This window comes from Anoplolepis gracilipes, chromosome 15 (genome assembly GCF_047496725.1).
Source record: "Anoplolepis gracilipes chromosome 15, ASM4749672v1, whole genome shotgun sequence".
Classification (NCBI taxonomy): domain Eukaryota; kingdom Metazoa; phylum Arthropoda; class Insecta; order Hymenoptera; family Formicidae; genus Anoplolepis; species Anoplolepis gracilipes.
In genome coordinates this window covers 5,188,633-5,204,760 of record NC_132984.1, presented here as the reverse complement: position 1 = coordinate 5,204,760, position 16,128 = coordinate 5,188,633, and the positions used below count along the sequence as shown (strand labels likewise).

General features: G+C 24.8%; 2 protein-coding genes across 5 annotated transcripts; both read right to left on the bottom strand.

The window, feature by feature from the left end:
* Positions 1-3,987: 3,987 nt before the first annotated feature.
* Positions 3,988-15,597, bottom strand: LOC140674068 (F-box only protein 21-like). Of its 4 annotated transcripts, none has more exons than XM_072907412.1 (9): positions 15,580-15,597; positions 8,150-8,218; positions 7,161-7,466; positions 6,622-7,081; positions 6,023-6,159; positions 5,818-5,932; positions 5,501-5,665; positions 5,019-5,301; positions 3,991-4,764 (listed from the first exon to the last, which is right to left on the bottom strand). In XM_072907412.1, the coding sequence occupies exons 2-9, from the start codon at positions 8,170-8,172 to the stop codon at positions 4,604-4,606; spliced, it is 1,650 nt and encodes a 549-aa protein (XP_072763513.1). In that variant the 5' UTR covers positions 8,173-8,218; positions 15,580-15,597; the 3' UTR covers positions 3,991-4,603. The 4 variants fall into 4 exon arrangements, with proteins under 4 accessions (XP_072763514.1, XP_072763511.1, XP_072763513.1 ...); XM_072907411.1 differs by lacking the exon at positions 15,580-15,597 and adding an exon at positions 8,434-8,451; XM_072907413.1 differs by lacking the exon at positions 15,580-15,597 and having other exon boundaries at positions 3,988-4,764; positions 7,437-7,466; positions 8,150-8,464.
* On the bottom strand, positions 11,094-15,556 carry LOC140674067 (F-box only protein 21-like). The gene is made up of 8 exons (XM_072907408.1): positions 15,269-15,556; positions 14,281-14,601; positions 13,748-14,201; positions 13,154-13,290; positions 12,947-13,061; positions 12,630-12,794; positions 12,146-12,428; positions 11,094-11,890 (listed from the first exon to the last, which is right to left on the bottom strand). The coding sequence occupies exons 1-8, from the start codon at positions 15,424-15,426 to the stop codon at positions 11,730-11,732; spliced, it is 1,794 nt and encodes a 597-aa protein (XP_072763509.1). The 5' UTR covers positions 15,427-15,556; the 3' UTR covers positions 11,094-11,729.
* Positions 15,598-16,128: the final 531 nt, after the last annotated feature.

Genomic DNA, 16,128 nt, shown 5'->3' with positions numbered 1-16,128 from the left:
ATCCGATTATACAATAACGATAATACAATGGTTGCAAATGCACCGGGATTTATTTAATCTATTTAAAAAAAAAACATACGCAATTGTCGAGGCTCATGACGGACCTATCGTGTGTTACAAACGGGTGTTGTAGATCTTCCATCAGTAATGATCGCCGCCAATCGACGTTCGACACGAGAGAATGCCACTATTCATTAACTCTCCGATCTGATTTTTCCACAAAACAGGCCGGAAACGTTAGTCCGCGCACTCTACATATAAAAAATCCCAATGTTGAGTAACTTTCCCATAATTTTTTAACTCAAACTCACCGTCGAAGGCCCCGTCGTAAGCGATCACTCTTGACAAACGGTTATTTACATCACGATCCTCCCGAGACAACGTTCGTCAACCGTTTATTTATTTATTTATTTAATTCAGCAAAGACTAAAGCACAGAGTATTTATGTAACAGATGATTTTATGTATTTATAAATAAATATCATTAGATTTAAAGTATCGTTTTATTGCTCCTTCAGCCTGTTATTTACAAGTTTTTATTTGTCATAAGAGCTGTTTATCTTTCTTAATTAAAAAAAAAAAAAAAAAAACTATATTTAGAAGAATCCGTCAAATTAGCTTTCAAATTATAATTAAAATAATATTTTATATATATTATTATTTATATTGTATTAAAGAACAGAGATATATAATGACGTCTGTAAACTAAGTACGCACACGAGTCACGCAGTTTGTCTCATGTATCTATTCATATTCGTTTTCTACCGTTAAGCTGTGTTCTCTATTGTAAACATATTTAATTTATATTTTGTTATATTCTAAATTTCTAGAAAAAATGATTCTTATTATTTTACAGTAAAATAAATATGTTTTTATTTCTTTCTCTATTTTTCTTTTTTTATTTATATTTTTCTTTTTTATTTATATTTTTCTTTTATTAATAATTAATAGAAATTCTTTATGAAAATGCAATCGACGGAATAATTTCTACTGATTTATCGAATACATTATTACAGTATTCGGCGTAAATACTATTATTTTTTAATATATTACTCTGATATAAATTTATACTTTGATGTGAATTCGATGGTCGTTTCTTGAGTTACAAAAATCCGTTAAATTTGATACTTAAAGTTCGTATTTTTTTCGAAATCTTTAAAAATTGGCTATACTTTCACAAATGTTTTCGAGCTTAAGATGTATTTTAGTAAGATTCATTTGTGACTTTTGTAGCATAAATTTAAGTATACATAAATGTCAGAATTTTTTAGACTCATTTTCGAATATATTTTCATCATTAATTATTAAGTAATACTATTAATTTTAAGTATAAATAATAATGCGTCAATTTTGAAATTTTATTTGTTTTACGTGTTGGAATAGTATATAAATCATTGTTTATTGAGAGTGTTATGAATTGAACAAAGTTTTCTTTAAATGTATATATGTTACAAAACACAAAAAACAATTTATGTAAATCTTGTTTTCTGCAATCTTTCTGTTCCAATTTCTATTATATGACACTGATTAACCTGCTTTAAGTCTAAATATAAATTTTCATAAAAAATTTATTGACAGCCCAGACAACACATGTCCCTAAAAGATGACTTAAAGACGTCTCATTGTCTTTTTAGATATCTTTAAGATGTCTTTTGACCTTTTTGCGCTGTATTGGAGGCAAAGTGAAAAATTTTTCAGAGTTTACGGAGGAAAAAATTGACGAACTTTATTGCAAGATCCTATATACATATATGTCATAGGCAAATAGCTTTTGACTAGGCAAATGCTATCTGGCTAAGTAAATGGCTTTCATTCGTTTATTTGTGTTTAAATGCTATTTCCCTAGGCAGTATTTGTCTAAACACTATTTATAAAAATAGAAATAAAAATTATTTTGTAACTAAAATAGTCGAAGGATTCGAGTATTTCGGTTTAATAGCATTAATAAGAATTGAAATATAGTGAAAAGAATTCCAGAATTCGTAAGTTTATAGAAACATGCTATAGATATTTTTATCCATGTAAGCTTATGGGGACAAAATGATTTATATGAGCCTAATCAATTTAGTGGTTAGTGTAAAGTATTTATTGTTGTGTAATATTCTTAAACGTAATAAAATATTTTAAAAAATGTCAAATTCTGTATTTTTCAAAGGCACTATTGTTTCTCATCAGTTAATTGATAAAACAAAAAATCTTAATTTACAAAAAAATATAAAAAACTTTGCAATAAAGTATATTTATCATGAACTGTCACTCGCTTTTTAATTTGTTATTAATTTGTATTGTAAAACTTTCATTTTTTATATAATATATATTATGTATTTTAAAACACTATAAGACTATGTATTAGTTTAAGATAAAAGACTATGTATTAGCGTATTATTTGCATACGAGTAAAAAATATGAAAGTAGTATATTTTTAACCATACATAAATTTTTTTTTTTAAATATCTACTATTTTTACTTTATAAAATAATTTTTATTTCTATTTTCCTAAAATAATCATTTGCTTACGACATACATACATACATATACTTATACATAAATAAAACTTTATATCATATTTTGATATAATATTATATAATATTCTATTATACCTATAATTAATTGTATATATATATATATATAATTAATAATATATACATATATATATATATATATATTATTAATTATATATATATATATATATACAATTAATTATAGGTATAATAAAATATTATATAATATTATATCAAAATATGATATAAAGTTTTATTTATGTAAATAGAAACTTGTATGTATAAAATAAGCTAAATCTATAATTACAAACAACAGAGGTTTTTTAATTCAAAGACTAAAAGATTTTACAAACAGTCGCTTAATCTTTGATAATTCGCTTCCGAATAATAACGGCTACTACTTTTATTATAAAAAAAAGTCAATGTTGGATTTTAAGTTCCGAAACAATAAACGATATGATAAAACAATTATTTTTAGTTAACTCGCAATAATAAATTTTAACCTTTTTTTACGTCATAATGAATTAGCACATTTTATTAATTTTGACTTATCTTCTCGGTCAATGAGTAGACCCGGTTACGATTGCATTTAATTTGACAAAATAAACAAAAAAATGAAATTTATTTTGTCAATCAAATTTTTCATTGAATATCAAAAATTTACAGCAAAAATATAAAAACCTAAAATCGGTAAACACGTCACATTTTGATTTTATCTTACATAAATACTTATATAAATTTTACTTATGCACCATTTCTTTATAACAATTGTTTTGTAATTCAATGAATATAGATTATATTTAGTAAACATTTTATTTCGTAAAATATCCATGTTTAAATCAATTTCAAATTTTAATCCGGTATTTAAACTTAATTATGACATTACACTACAAATACCTAGTTAACACTAAAAATGTACACAGACATCTATGTAATTTTGACAAACTTATTTTTATTTCTAAATTTCTATTATATGATCGTTATATTATTATGCAAATAACTTTTTATTTTAAGAGCGCAATATGCATTCTGAGAACTTTTACGAATTGTTGATGTAACATTAATATCTCTGAAAAAATTCCCTTTTTAACTAAAATGTAAAAAAAAGCGCTGAGTTCAGAAACGTATTGTATGTACTCTACAATTTTGCAAATTAGTTATATTAATTTTATTAATTCTTTACAAAAACTTGTAATACATTATTATAAAGAATTGCGTTAAGTTGACAAGCTTAAAGTAAAATTTTGCAAAATAATTTCAACTACATATAATATTCTTTTAATTCTAAAAAATGAAATTAGAATAACTCTACGCACTCAATTTCATTGTAATAGCTTAGCAACGCTTAGTTGTTTTAATTACATTTTTTATAAATAAAATAACAATATAGCTACAATTATTTTGTAAAATTTTACTTCATATTTGTCAACTTAACGCAAATCTTTATAACAATATGTCACTAATTTTTGTAAAGAATTTATAAAATTAATATAACTATTTTGCACAATTGTACATACAACCCTTGAACTCAACGCTTTTCCAACATTTATTTCAAAATGATAGTTTTTTAGAAATATCAATCTTTTTTGTATATATTATAACGTACTTGTATAAAATGTATTGTTTACGTGTATATATGCATGTAGCCGCGACGGTGACGTTTCTTAAAAGAAAATTTTCAACTTTGACATTTTGCATCACTATACCTCCGTTCATAAAGCACATAGAGCAAAAATAAAAACACTTTCATTATATAATTCGAAGCCAAGCTATCGATTAAGCTTAGTAAGAACTCGATCGGTTTAACCGCTATTGCAAAACTTATAATCTGAGATACCCTCAAACTGCCATCCTAAAGATGACATACGGTGCGCGTCTTGCTTAATAAACCTGAACTCAACGCCAGACACTATCGAGTCTTTTGATTTGAAAAGAAAAGTTATTAGTGATAGAGTATTGAAACCATAATATCTCGGTTTGTAATATTGGAAGCATGTTAAGATTAAGTTCTGCGTTTATTTACCTACATATGCGTCCATTGTTTATAATATTTATAATAAAAGTTTTTTATATTTTAAATTTTACGTAATATAATTTATATTATTAATTCTTTGATATTGCTATTGGGGCAGTTACAATGGCATCATTCGGGTAACGTTCTGCCAGCTTTTTGTTTGGTACGAAATACATGCCATTGAATTTGTCAAAATAACGACCTATTTCATCATTTTGGATCCATTTCGGCGTTGTCAAAGTTATAGAGTCTATAATAAAAAATACAAAACGTAAATTAAAAATAAATTAATGATAAATAAAACTAAATAATAATAAAAGATATACGACAATAAATACAATAAAACTAAAAATCAATAAAATAGCTAAATTGAAAAAAAAAAGAACAAGATGAATTAAAATAAAATAATATACTATTTTGCAATACGTACAAAGAGACGAGACAAATAAAGAAAAAATTGTAATTTATTAGAATAAATATATATCAATATAATCATGTTTATACCTTCTCCCACGTAACATATTTCATTTTTTTCGGTAAGAATTAGGTAATGTGTTTGTTTCTTTATATCACTGCAAATCTTCAACGGAAGAATAAGAGGATTATGTCTCCCATCTTTTATTAAGACTTTAACCGAATCTCTGTCTTTATATCGGTGCCATGCAATTATCACGCCTGCAGCACAGTTTGTAGTTTGATTACCATGCGTTACAATCGTTCCAACCGAAAATTTTACTTTTTCTGATTTTGTATTTGTCATTTCAAATTTTTCTATTTTTAGGATAAACTGGAAAGTTTAAGTTCTAGTTTTAATTGATATTTATTGTTATGTAATTTTTAAATAAACATTTGTAGAAAGCTAAATTACAGCTAATCGAATTATAGATAATAATAATTTTTATGTAATTATATATGTTATTTAAAAGGAAGCTTTAGAGATTCCTAGTTAGTATTATCAATCTGCGACATGTGTGGTGCTTACGTACAAGATAGTATGGTTCAATCTCTTTTAAATCCGACATCCAATCTTTTAATTTTTGCATGTTATTCCAGTTGAAATTATGTCTGCTGTCGTTTAGAAAATCGGTTGGACATATATTCCACGAATATTTATCATTAAACTGAACCAATTGCAGAAGTATTCGATGCATCTATAATGAATAATGGTTTAAATGAGTAAATATGATTTCAAATACAAAGAAGAAAATTATACATTGTGTAAGTCTACTTGCTTAATTTTAATATTGCCAATTTGTTAATTAATATTAAAATTAATAAAAATTAAATACAAGGTATTATCAACCTTTTCAAATGTTATTATCTCAAATCTTGAAAAAGACTGTTGCTTGATAAAACAATCTGGGAATTGGTTAGAATTTATTCTAAAACATCTTACATTTTCATAACTATTTGTAGCACTGTAAACAATAAAAAATAATATATGTGAGTATGATGAAACTAAAAATACCGAAAAATTCAAATAGTTTCAAATCCGATATTATACTTACTAACTCGGTTTCCAGAATAGATAGATACGATATGAGGGATATCCGATTATTATATCACAGCGTAAACCGAGTCTTCTGGCAACGCTGTGATATATTGCATATATTATAATTTCCTGGCCATATTTATGTTCTAAAACCTAATGTCAGAAATTATTTAAAGAGAAAGTATTTTTAAGATTACAATAAACATCCCAGACAACACAAAATATTTAAAAAATTATTTACACAATTTATTATAATTATTTAAATATTTTATAAATATATATCAAAACATTTTATAAACATTTTTAGTATTTTAGATTGAATAGATCGTAAATATTTACCATAAATATTCTATCAAATATTGGCAAATATTTAAAAAATAGTTACTATAAATATTTATTTGGTACTTATTATAAATATTACATAAAATATTTTATTTTTATTTTAAAAATATGTCAAATAAAGATTTTTACAAAATATAATTATTTATATAATATTTCCAAAAAATATATTTTCATAAATATTTATCATAAATGTTATGTGCCGTTTGGAATATAACTATGTTTACGGCATAATTGACCATATTTTTATAATATATTATAATTTTTAGTACTTACATAATCTATACATTTATATTTTAAATATATATTCCACTCTATGTTTCCCAATTCGTTTGGTCGAAAGTTTAATTTGTTAAACATGTATTCGTCGAGTGTATCCATAATCTGTGTTCCTTCTATTTCATCCCAGCAGTTGTCTTTTATATTGTTGTCTCTCCAATATAACAAAAAACCTTCAGTGGCTGGCGAGAATATCGGGTGGTTGGGATGTTTCTTTCTCAGGTTATTCAATACTTCTCTTGCCATACGATCTAGTGTCGCTGTTACGGTCGAATATAATACTTCTTTTTGAGGCTGTAACTCTTGTGCCACACAAGTTACACATCGTTCCAAAAGCCTCGCTGTTCTAGGTTGGTCTTCAATTTTGTCCAATTTTATTTTCACTTTACATTGCCTCAGGGAGATATAGAGTTTCCGGCTGTGATATTTGTCTGTTAAGTATTCGCAAACAGATTTTCTGAAAAATTTACATATTAACTATGCGATATGTATGTTAGTCCATAAAGTTAATAGTACTTTAATTTATATAATCTTACCGTGATAATTGAGTAAGCAAGTTTTTAATCTCATCTATTTTGAAAGAAATTGTTATACCTTTTTCATTTTCATACTCCTTATAATTTAACGACATATTACCTACATCTAACTCACATAAGTGCTCCATTTGCATTACTGTATTGATTGAATGATAGTAAAAATAATTATGTTTAAGTTGTGTATAGTTTTGTAATAGTCTCATAGAATAAATGCCCATTTTTATAAAGTTAAAACTTTTATTATCTTTATGTTCATATGGATTAAAAAGAAAGTACTTGTTATAATGTTTTTTCGCTGTAGGCCATCTGAAATTGAAATAAGTAATATTATCATGAATTTTTAAAAAACACTAAACTAATTCCATTAGTATAAGTTTTTAAAAAATTAAACCGTTTAAATTGTGTAATATACATAATTAGTCAAAATATCAATCTTCTTGTTTTAATATAAAATAAAGTATGCAGCATATATTCTTCAATTTAGATTGTAATTCTTACACTCTAACAATATACAATAATATAAACAATGGAATAATATAAACAACGGTATTATAGCCATATTCTGTAAATATGACAAATTATGACAAAAACTTTATTTATATTCTGTGTATTTATAAAACATCAAATTAATGAGTTATTTAATAACATTTTAAATAAAATAATTTTACTATTAATACTTGCTAATAAAAATCAAGAAACAGGAAAATATTGTAGATGGGAGTTATCTCCAAAAATTGTTTGCTTGTTCCAAAGAAAATACAAAATTTATCTATACTACTAATTAATTGAAGACTAAATTTAATTGATGAAAAAATTTATTGAAAATAATTGCTCGCTCTCTTCATGTGATTTAACTTTCTTAATCTTTTCATATTTTTTAATATTTTTTTACATTTTTCATATATTTTTGTTTTTATAAATTATATTTTTTGCAGAATTGATTGTGCAATAAGTTAATAAAATCAAATTGCGAAAAATTAATTATTTACCTCTGAAGAAGCTTGTTTTTCATAAACTCCTTGTGTTTGGATACATGTCGAAATTTCTTGCACACACATCTAAAATTAATGATATCTTCAATGCTGATACAACTGTAGCCAAGTATAACATCTATCACTTTTGCCGGTAAATTCATTATTGTAGTCATTATTTAAAAATTTAGTTATAAAATTTAGTAAGAAGATGACCAAGCTATTCGTATATCACTAATTCCCTGTTTGTAGGCAAACGAAATCTACTGCGAAACTTATATATTTATGTATTTTCCAATTACCAAGAGCACGTGTCGTATTTCCTATGTAGTTTTCAACACTGTCTGTCCATTTCTATTCTAGAATTTTCAGGAAGTTTCTAATTCTCCCACTACACAGTTGCTACGTGATTATAGGCACAATAGAAGAATTTTTCCGGGGTCTCTCAGGTAATATTTGAGAAATCCTTCGAAGTCCGAATGTCATAAAAATAGCCTGCTTTTTCTTAAACATGTCCTTGGCATAGTGAAATACATATTTAAAAGAAAATTGCATTTAAAAGAATTCGTAAAATTAGCTTTCAATTTTTACTTAAAGCAATTTTTTTATATATTTTGAGAATATTCTTTAAAAATTTTAAGTTAAATTTATTAAAAAAACAATGAGATATGATGACGTTTGTAAACTAAGCGCGCACACATTAGTCACGCAGTTTGTCTCGTGTGTCTATTCATTTTCGTTTTCTACCGTTAAGCTGTGTCCTCTATAAAAAACTTATTTAATTTATATTTTGTTCTATTGTAAATTTGTAGAAAAAATGATTTTTAATATTTTACAGTAAAATAAATCTGTTTTTATTTCTTTCTCTCTCTCTTTTCATTCTTTTTTTATTTATATTTTTCTCTTTTATTTATATTTTTCTTTTATGAATAATTAATAGAAATTCTTTATGAAAAATGCAATCGACGAAATAATTGCCATTGATTTATGGAGTACATAATTACAATATTCAGCGTAAATATTATTATTTTTGAATATATTACTCTGATATAAATTTATACCATGATGTGAATTCGATGGTCGTTTCTTTCTAGTGCTTTATAAAATTCAATAAATTTAATATTCTAAGAATGCATATTTTTTCTAGAAACTTATTGAAATTGCCGGTACTTTCATAAATCTTTTTCAATTTAAAATTATTTACAGCAAGACTGAGTTTTAAAATATTACTTTTTACAGCATAAATTATAGAAAATGTACTTTAATGGAAAATGTCAGAATATTCGAATTATTGCAAAATGTAATTTTAATATTAATTATTAGTTAATTAATATTAAGTTTAATCCATCTACTTGGAGTTTTTTAATTACTTTATGTGTGTTGAAAAAATACATGAAACGTTGTTTGTGGGGTTTATTACGTATTGAACGAAATTTTTATATGAACATGTTAGTAAATATATGTATTAATCAATAATAATTAAGTTTTCTTCCTTTTTCGATTTCTTGAAATGGCACTGTAATTTTACCGTATTTTACTTTTAAAATTAAATTCAAATTACAGATAAAAAATTTATTGACAAGCAAAATAATTAAAATTAAATTTTAACACGTTGTTTTTGGCATTTAACATATTTTTTATTACATTTATTATTATATATATATATATATATATATATATTATTATTATTATATATAAGTATAATAAAATATTATATAATATTATATCAAAATATGATATAAAGTTTTATTTATGTAAATAGAAACTTGTATGCATAAAATAAACTAAATCTATTATATAATTACAAATAACAGAGGTTTTTTAATTCAAAGACAGAAAGATTTTACAAACAGTCGCTTAATCTTTGATAATTCGCTTCCGAATAATGACGGCTACTACTTATTATAAAAAAAAGTCAATGTTGGATTTTAAATTCCGAAACAATAAACGATATGATAAAACAATTATTTTTAGTTAACTCGCAATAATAAATTTTAACCTTTTTTTACGTCATAATGAATTAGCACATTTTATTAATTTTGATTTATCTTCTCGGCCAATGAGTAAACCAGTTACAATTGCATTTATTTTGACAAAATAAACAAAAAAATGAAATTTATTTTGTCAATCAAATTTTTCATTGAAGATCAAAAATTTACAGCACAAATGTAAAAACCTAAAATCGGTAAGCACGTCACATTTTGATTTTATCTTACATAAATACTTATATAAATATTACTTATGCACCGCTTCTTTATAACAATTGTTTTGTAATTCAATGAATATAGATTATATTTAGTAAACATTTTATTTCGTAAAATATCCATGTTTAAATCAATTTCAAATTTTAATCCGGTATTTAAACTTAATTATGACATTACACTACAAATACCTAGTTAACACTAAAAATATACACAGACATCTATGTAATTTTGACAAACTTATTTTTATTTCTAAATTTCTATTATATGATCGTTATATTATTATGCAAATAACTTTTTATTTTAAGAGCGCAATATGCATTCTGAGAACTTTTACGAATTGTTGATGTAACATTAATATCTCTGAAAAAATTCCCTTTTTAACTAAAATGTAAAAAAAAGCGCTGAGTTCAGAAACGTATTGTATGTACTCTACAATTTTGCAAATTAGTTATATTAATTTTATTAATTCTTTACAAAAACTTGTAATACATTATTATAAAGAATTGCGTTAAGTTGACAAGCTTAAAGTAAAATTTTGCAAAATAATTTCAACTACATATAATATTCTTTTAATTCTAAAAAATGAAATTAGAATAACTCTACGCACTCAATTTCATTGTAATAGCTTAGCAACGCTTAGTTGTTTTAATTACATTTTTTATAAATAAAATAACAATATAGCTACAATTATTTTGTAAAATTTTACTTCATATTTGTCAACTTAACGCAAATCTTTATAACAATATGTCACTAATTTTTGTAAAGAATTTATAAAATTAATATAACTATTTTGCACAATTGTACATACAACCCTTGAACTCAACGCTTTTCCAACATTTATTTCAAAATGATAGTTTTTTAGAAATATCAATCTTTTTTGTATATATTATAACGTACTTGTATAAAATGTATTGTTTACGTGTATATATGCATGTAGCCGCGACGGTGACGTTTCTTAAAAGAAAATTTTCAACTTTGACATTTTGCATCACTATACCTCCGTTCATAAAGCACATAGAGCAAAAATAAAAACACTTTCATTATATAATTCGAAGCCAAGCTATCGATTAAGCTTAGTAAGAACTCGATCGGTTTAACCGCTATTGCAAAACTTATAATCTGAGATACCCTCAAACTGCCATCCTAAAGATGACATACGATGCGCGTCTTGCTTAATAAACCTGAACTCAACGCCAGACACTATCGAGTCTTTTGATTTGAAAAGAAAAGTTATTAGTGATAGAGTATTGAAACCATAATATCTCGGTTTGTAATATTGGAAGCATGTTAAGATTAAGTTCTGCGTTCATTTACCTACATATGCGTCCATTGTTTATAATATTAATAATAAAAGTTTTTTATATTTTAAATTTTACATAATATAATTTATATTATTAATTCTTTGATATTGCTATTGAGGCAGTTACAATGGCATCATCCGGGTAATGTTCTGCCAGCTTTTTGTTTGGTACGTAATGCGTGCCATCGAATTTGTCAAAATAACGACCTATTTCAACATTTTCGATCCATTTCGGCGTTGTCAAAGTTATAGAGTCTATAATAAAAAATACAAAACGTAAAATTAAAAATAAATTAATGATAAATAAAATTAAATAATAATAAAAGATATACGATAATAAATACAATAAAACTAAAAATCAATATAATAGCTAAATTAAAAAAAAAGAGAACAAGATGAATTAAAATAAAATAATATACTATTTTGCAATACGTACAAAGAGATGAGACAAATAAAGAAAAAATTGTAATTTATTAAAATAAATATATGTCTATATAATCATGTTTATACCTTCTCCCACGTAACATATTTCATTATTTTCGGTAAGAATTAAGTAATGTGTTTGTTTCTTTATATCACTACAAATCTTCAACGGAAGAATAGGAGAATTATATCTCGCATCATTTATGGAGACTCTAACCGAATGTCTGTCTTCATATCGGTGCCATGCAATTATCACACCTGCAGAACAGTTTGTAGATTGATTCCCATGCGTTACAATCGTTCCAATCACAAATTTTACTTCTTCTGATTTTGTATTTGTCATTTTTAGTTTTTCTATCTCTAGGATAAACTGGAAAGTTTAAGTTCTAGTTTTAATTGATATTTATTGTTATGTAATTCATAAATAATAAACATTTGTAGAAAGCTAAATTACACCTAATCGAATTATAGATAATAATAATTTTTATGTAATTATATGTGTTATCAGAAAGAAGCTTTAGAGATTTCTCGTTATTATTATGAATCTGTGACATGTGTGGTGCTTACGTACAGCATAGTGTGGTTCAATCTCTCTTAAATTCGAAATCTTATCTTTTAATCTTTGCATGTCATTCCAGTAGAAATTATATATACTGTCATACCGACATTGGGCTGGACGTATATCCCACGAATATTTATCATTAAACTGAACCAATTTCCGAAGTATTTCCAATATCTATAATAAATAATGGTTTAAATGAGTAAATATGATTTCAAATACAGAAAAGAAAATTATACATTGTGTAAGTCTTTCAGCTTAATTTTAACATTACTAATTTGTTAATTAATATTAAAATTAATAAAAATTAGATATAAGTTATTGTCAACCTTTCCAAATGTTATTACTTCAAATCTTGAAAAAGATTGTTGCTTGATAAAACAATCGGGGAATTGGTTAGAATTTATTCTAAAACATCTTACATTTTCTAAACTCTTTGTAGCACTGTAAACAATAAAAAATAATATACGTGAGTATGATAAAAATATAAATACCGAAAAATTTAAATAGTTTCAAATCTGATATTATATACTTACTAACGCGGTTTCCAGAATAGACAGATACGCTTATCGGGATATCTGATTATTATATCGCAGCGTAAACCGAGTCTTCTGGCAACGCTGTGATATATTGTATATATTATAATTTCCTGACCATATTTATGTTCTAAAACCTAATGTCAGAAATTATTTAAGGAGAAAGTATTTTTAAGATTACAATGAACATCCCAGACAACACAAAATATTTAAAAAAATATTTACACAATTTATTATAATTATTTAAATATTTTATAAATATATTTCAAAACATTTTATAAACTTTTTTAATATTTTAGATTGAATAGATCATAAATATTACAATAAATATCTTAGCAAATATTTAAAAAATAATTACTATAAATATTTATTTTGTACTCATTATAAATATTACATCAAATATTTCATCTTTATTTTAAAAATATGTCAAATAAAGATTTTTACAAAATATATATAAATTATTCATATAATATTTCCAAAAAAATATATTTTCATAAATATTTATCATAAATATTATATGCTGCTTAAAATATGGCTATGTTTACGGCATAAATGACCTTATTTTTGTAATTTAATATAATCTATAGTACTTACATGATCTATACATTTATATTTTAATTGTATATTCCACTCTATATTTTCGCATTTGTTCGGTCGAAAGTTTAATTTGTCAAATATATATTCCTCGAGTGTATCTATAATCTGTGTTCCTTCTACTTCATTCCAATAATTATCGTCGATATTATTGTTTCTCCAATAAAAAAATTGTTCAGCGGACGTCGACAATATTAAGTGGTCAGGATGTTTGTCTCTCAGGTTATTCAATACGTCTGTTGCCATACTATCTAGTGACGCTGTTACGGTCGAATAAAACACTTCCTTTTGAGGCTGTAACTCTTGTGCCAATAAAGTAGCACTTTGTTCCAAAAGTCTCGCACTGCGTTGGTATTCAAATTTGTACAATTTTTTCTTCGTCATATATTGCCTCAGCAAGTTAAGGAGTTGCATATTGTAATATTTTTCCGTTAACTGTTCGCAAACAGCTTTTCTAAAAAATTTAAATATTAACTACGCGATATGTACGTTAGTTCATAAAATTAATGGTATCTTGATTTATATAATCTTACCTTGAAAATTGAGAAAGCAAGTTTTTAATCTCATCCATATAGAAAGAAATTTTTATAACTTCATCATCTTCATAGTTCCTAATATTTGAGAACATACTTGTATCTAACTGAAATACGGAGTACACCTGTGTTGCTTTATACAGTAATTTACAGACGGAAAAATTATCTTCAATTATATTAATATTTCGTAATCGTCTCTTAAAATAAATGCCCTTTTCTATAAAGTTTAAATCTCTTTTATCTTTCTGTTCATTCCCTTCAGATTCTTTTTGCTCATTTTTCTTAAAGTGCTTGATATAAAGTTTTCTCGCTGTAGGCCATCTAAAATAGGTAATATTATTATAAATTTTTAAGGAACACTAAATTTATTGCATTAGTATAAAAGTTTTCATAGAATTAAACTGTTTAAATTGTGTAATATACATAATTAGTCAAAATATCAAGCTTCTTGTTTTAATATAAAATAAAGTATGCAGTATATATTCTTCAATTTAGATTGTAATTCTTACACACTAATAATATACAATAATATAAACAATGGACGGTATTATAGCCATATTCTGTAAATATGACAAATTATGACAAAAACTTTATTTATATTCTGTGTATTTATAAAACATCAAATTAATGAGTTATTTAATAACATTTTAAATAAAATAATTTTACTATTAATACTTGCTAATAAAAATCAAGAAACAGGAAAATATTGTAGATGGGAGTTATCTCCAAAAATTGTTTGCTTGTTACAAAGGAAATACAAAATTTATCTATACTACTAATTAATTGAAGACTAAATTTAATTGATGAAAAAATTTATTGAAAATAATTGCTCGCGCTCTTCATGTGATTTAACTTTCTTAATCTTTTCATATTTTTTATTATTTTTTTCACATTTTTTATATATTTTTGTTTTTATAAAATATACTTTTTGCAAAATTGATTGTGCAATAGATTAATGAAATCAAGTTGGGAAAAATTAATTAATTACCTCTGAAAAAACTTGTTTTCCATAAACTTCTTGTGTTTGGCTACATGTTGAAATTTCTTGCACACGCATCTAAAGTTAATGATATCCTCAATGCTGATATCACTGTAGCCAAGTATAATATCTATTACTTCTTCCGGTAAACACATTATCGTAGCCATTATTTAAAAATTTAGTTATAAAATTTAGTAAAACACAAAAAAGTAATTTAATTTAAGAAGATGGGACCAAGCTATTCGTATATCACTTATTCCCTGTTTGTAGTTAAACGAGATCTACTGCGAAACTTATATTCTTATGTATTTTCTAATTACCAAGAGCACGTGTCGTACACACTACAGAAACTCTTTACAATATCTGACGATCCCTATTCTGGAAAAATCTGTAAACCTAAGGGTTCTCCCACTATACAGTTGTTACGTGATTAAACGCACATAGGATAACTTTTCTGCTACCTCTCAGGTAATACTTATGAGAAATCCTTCGGGTTTTGAATTTCAGAAAAATTGTCTGCTTTTCTTTAAACATTTTCCTAGCATAGTGAAATATATATTTAGAAGAAAGCTACATTAGAAGAATCCGTAAAATTAGCTTTCAATTTTTACTTAAAGCAATTTTTTTATATATTTCGAGAATATTTTTTAAAAATTTTAAGTCAAATTTATTAAAAAACAATGAGATATAATGACGTTTGTAAACTAAGGGCGCACACATTAGTCACGCAGTTTGTCTCGTGTGTCTATTCATATTCGTTTTCTACCGTTAAGCTGTGTTGTCTATAAAAAACTTATTTAATTTATATTTTGTTCTATTGTAAATTTGTAGAAAAAATGATTCTTATTATTTTACAGTAAAATAAATCT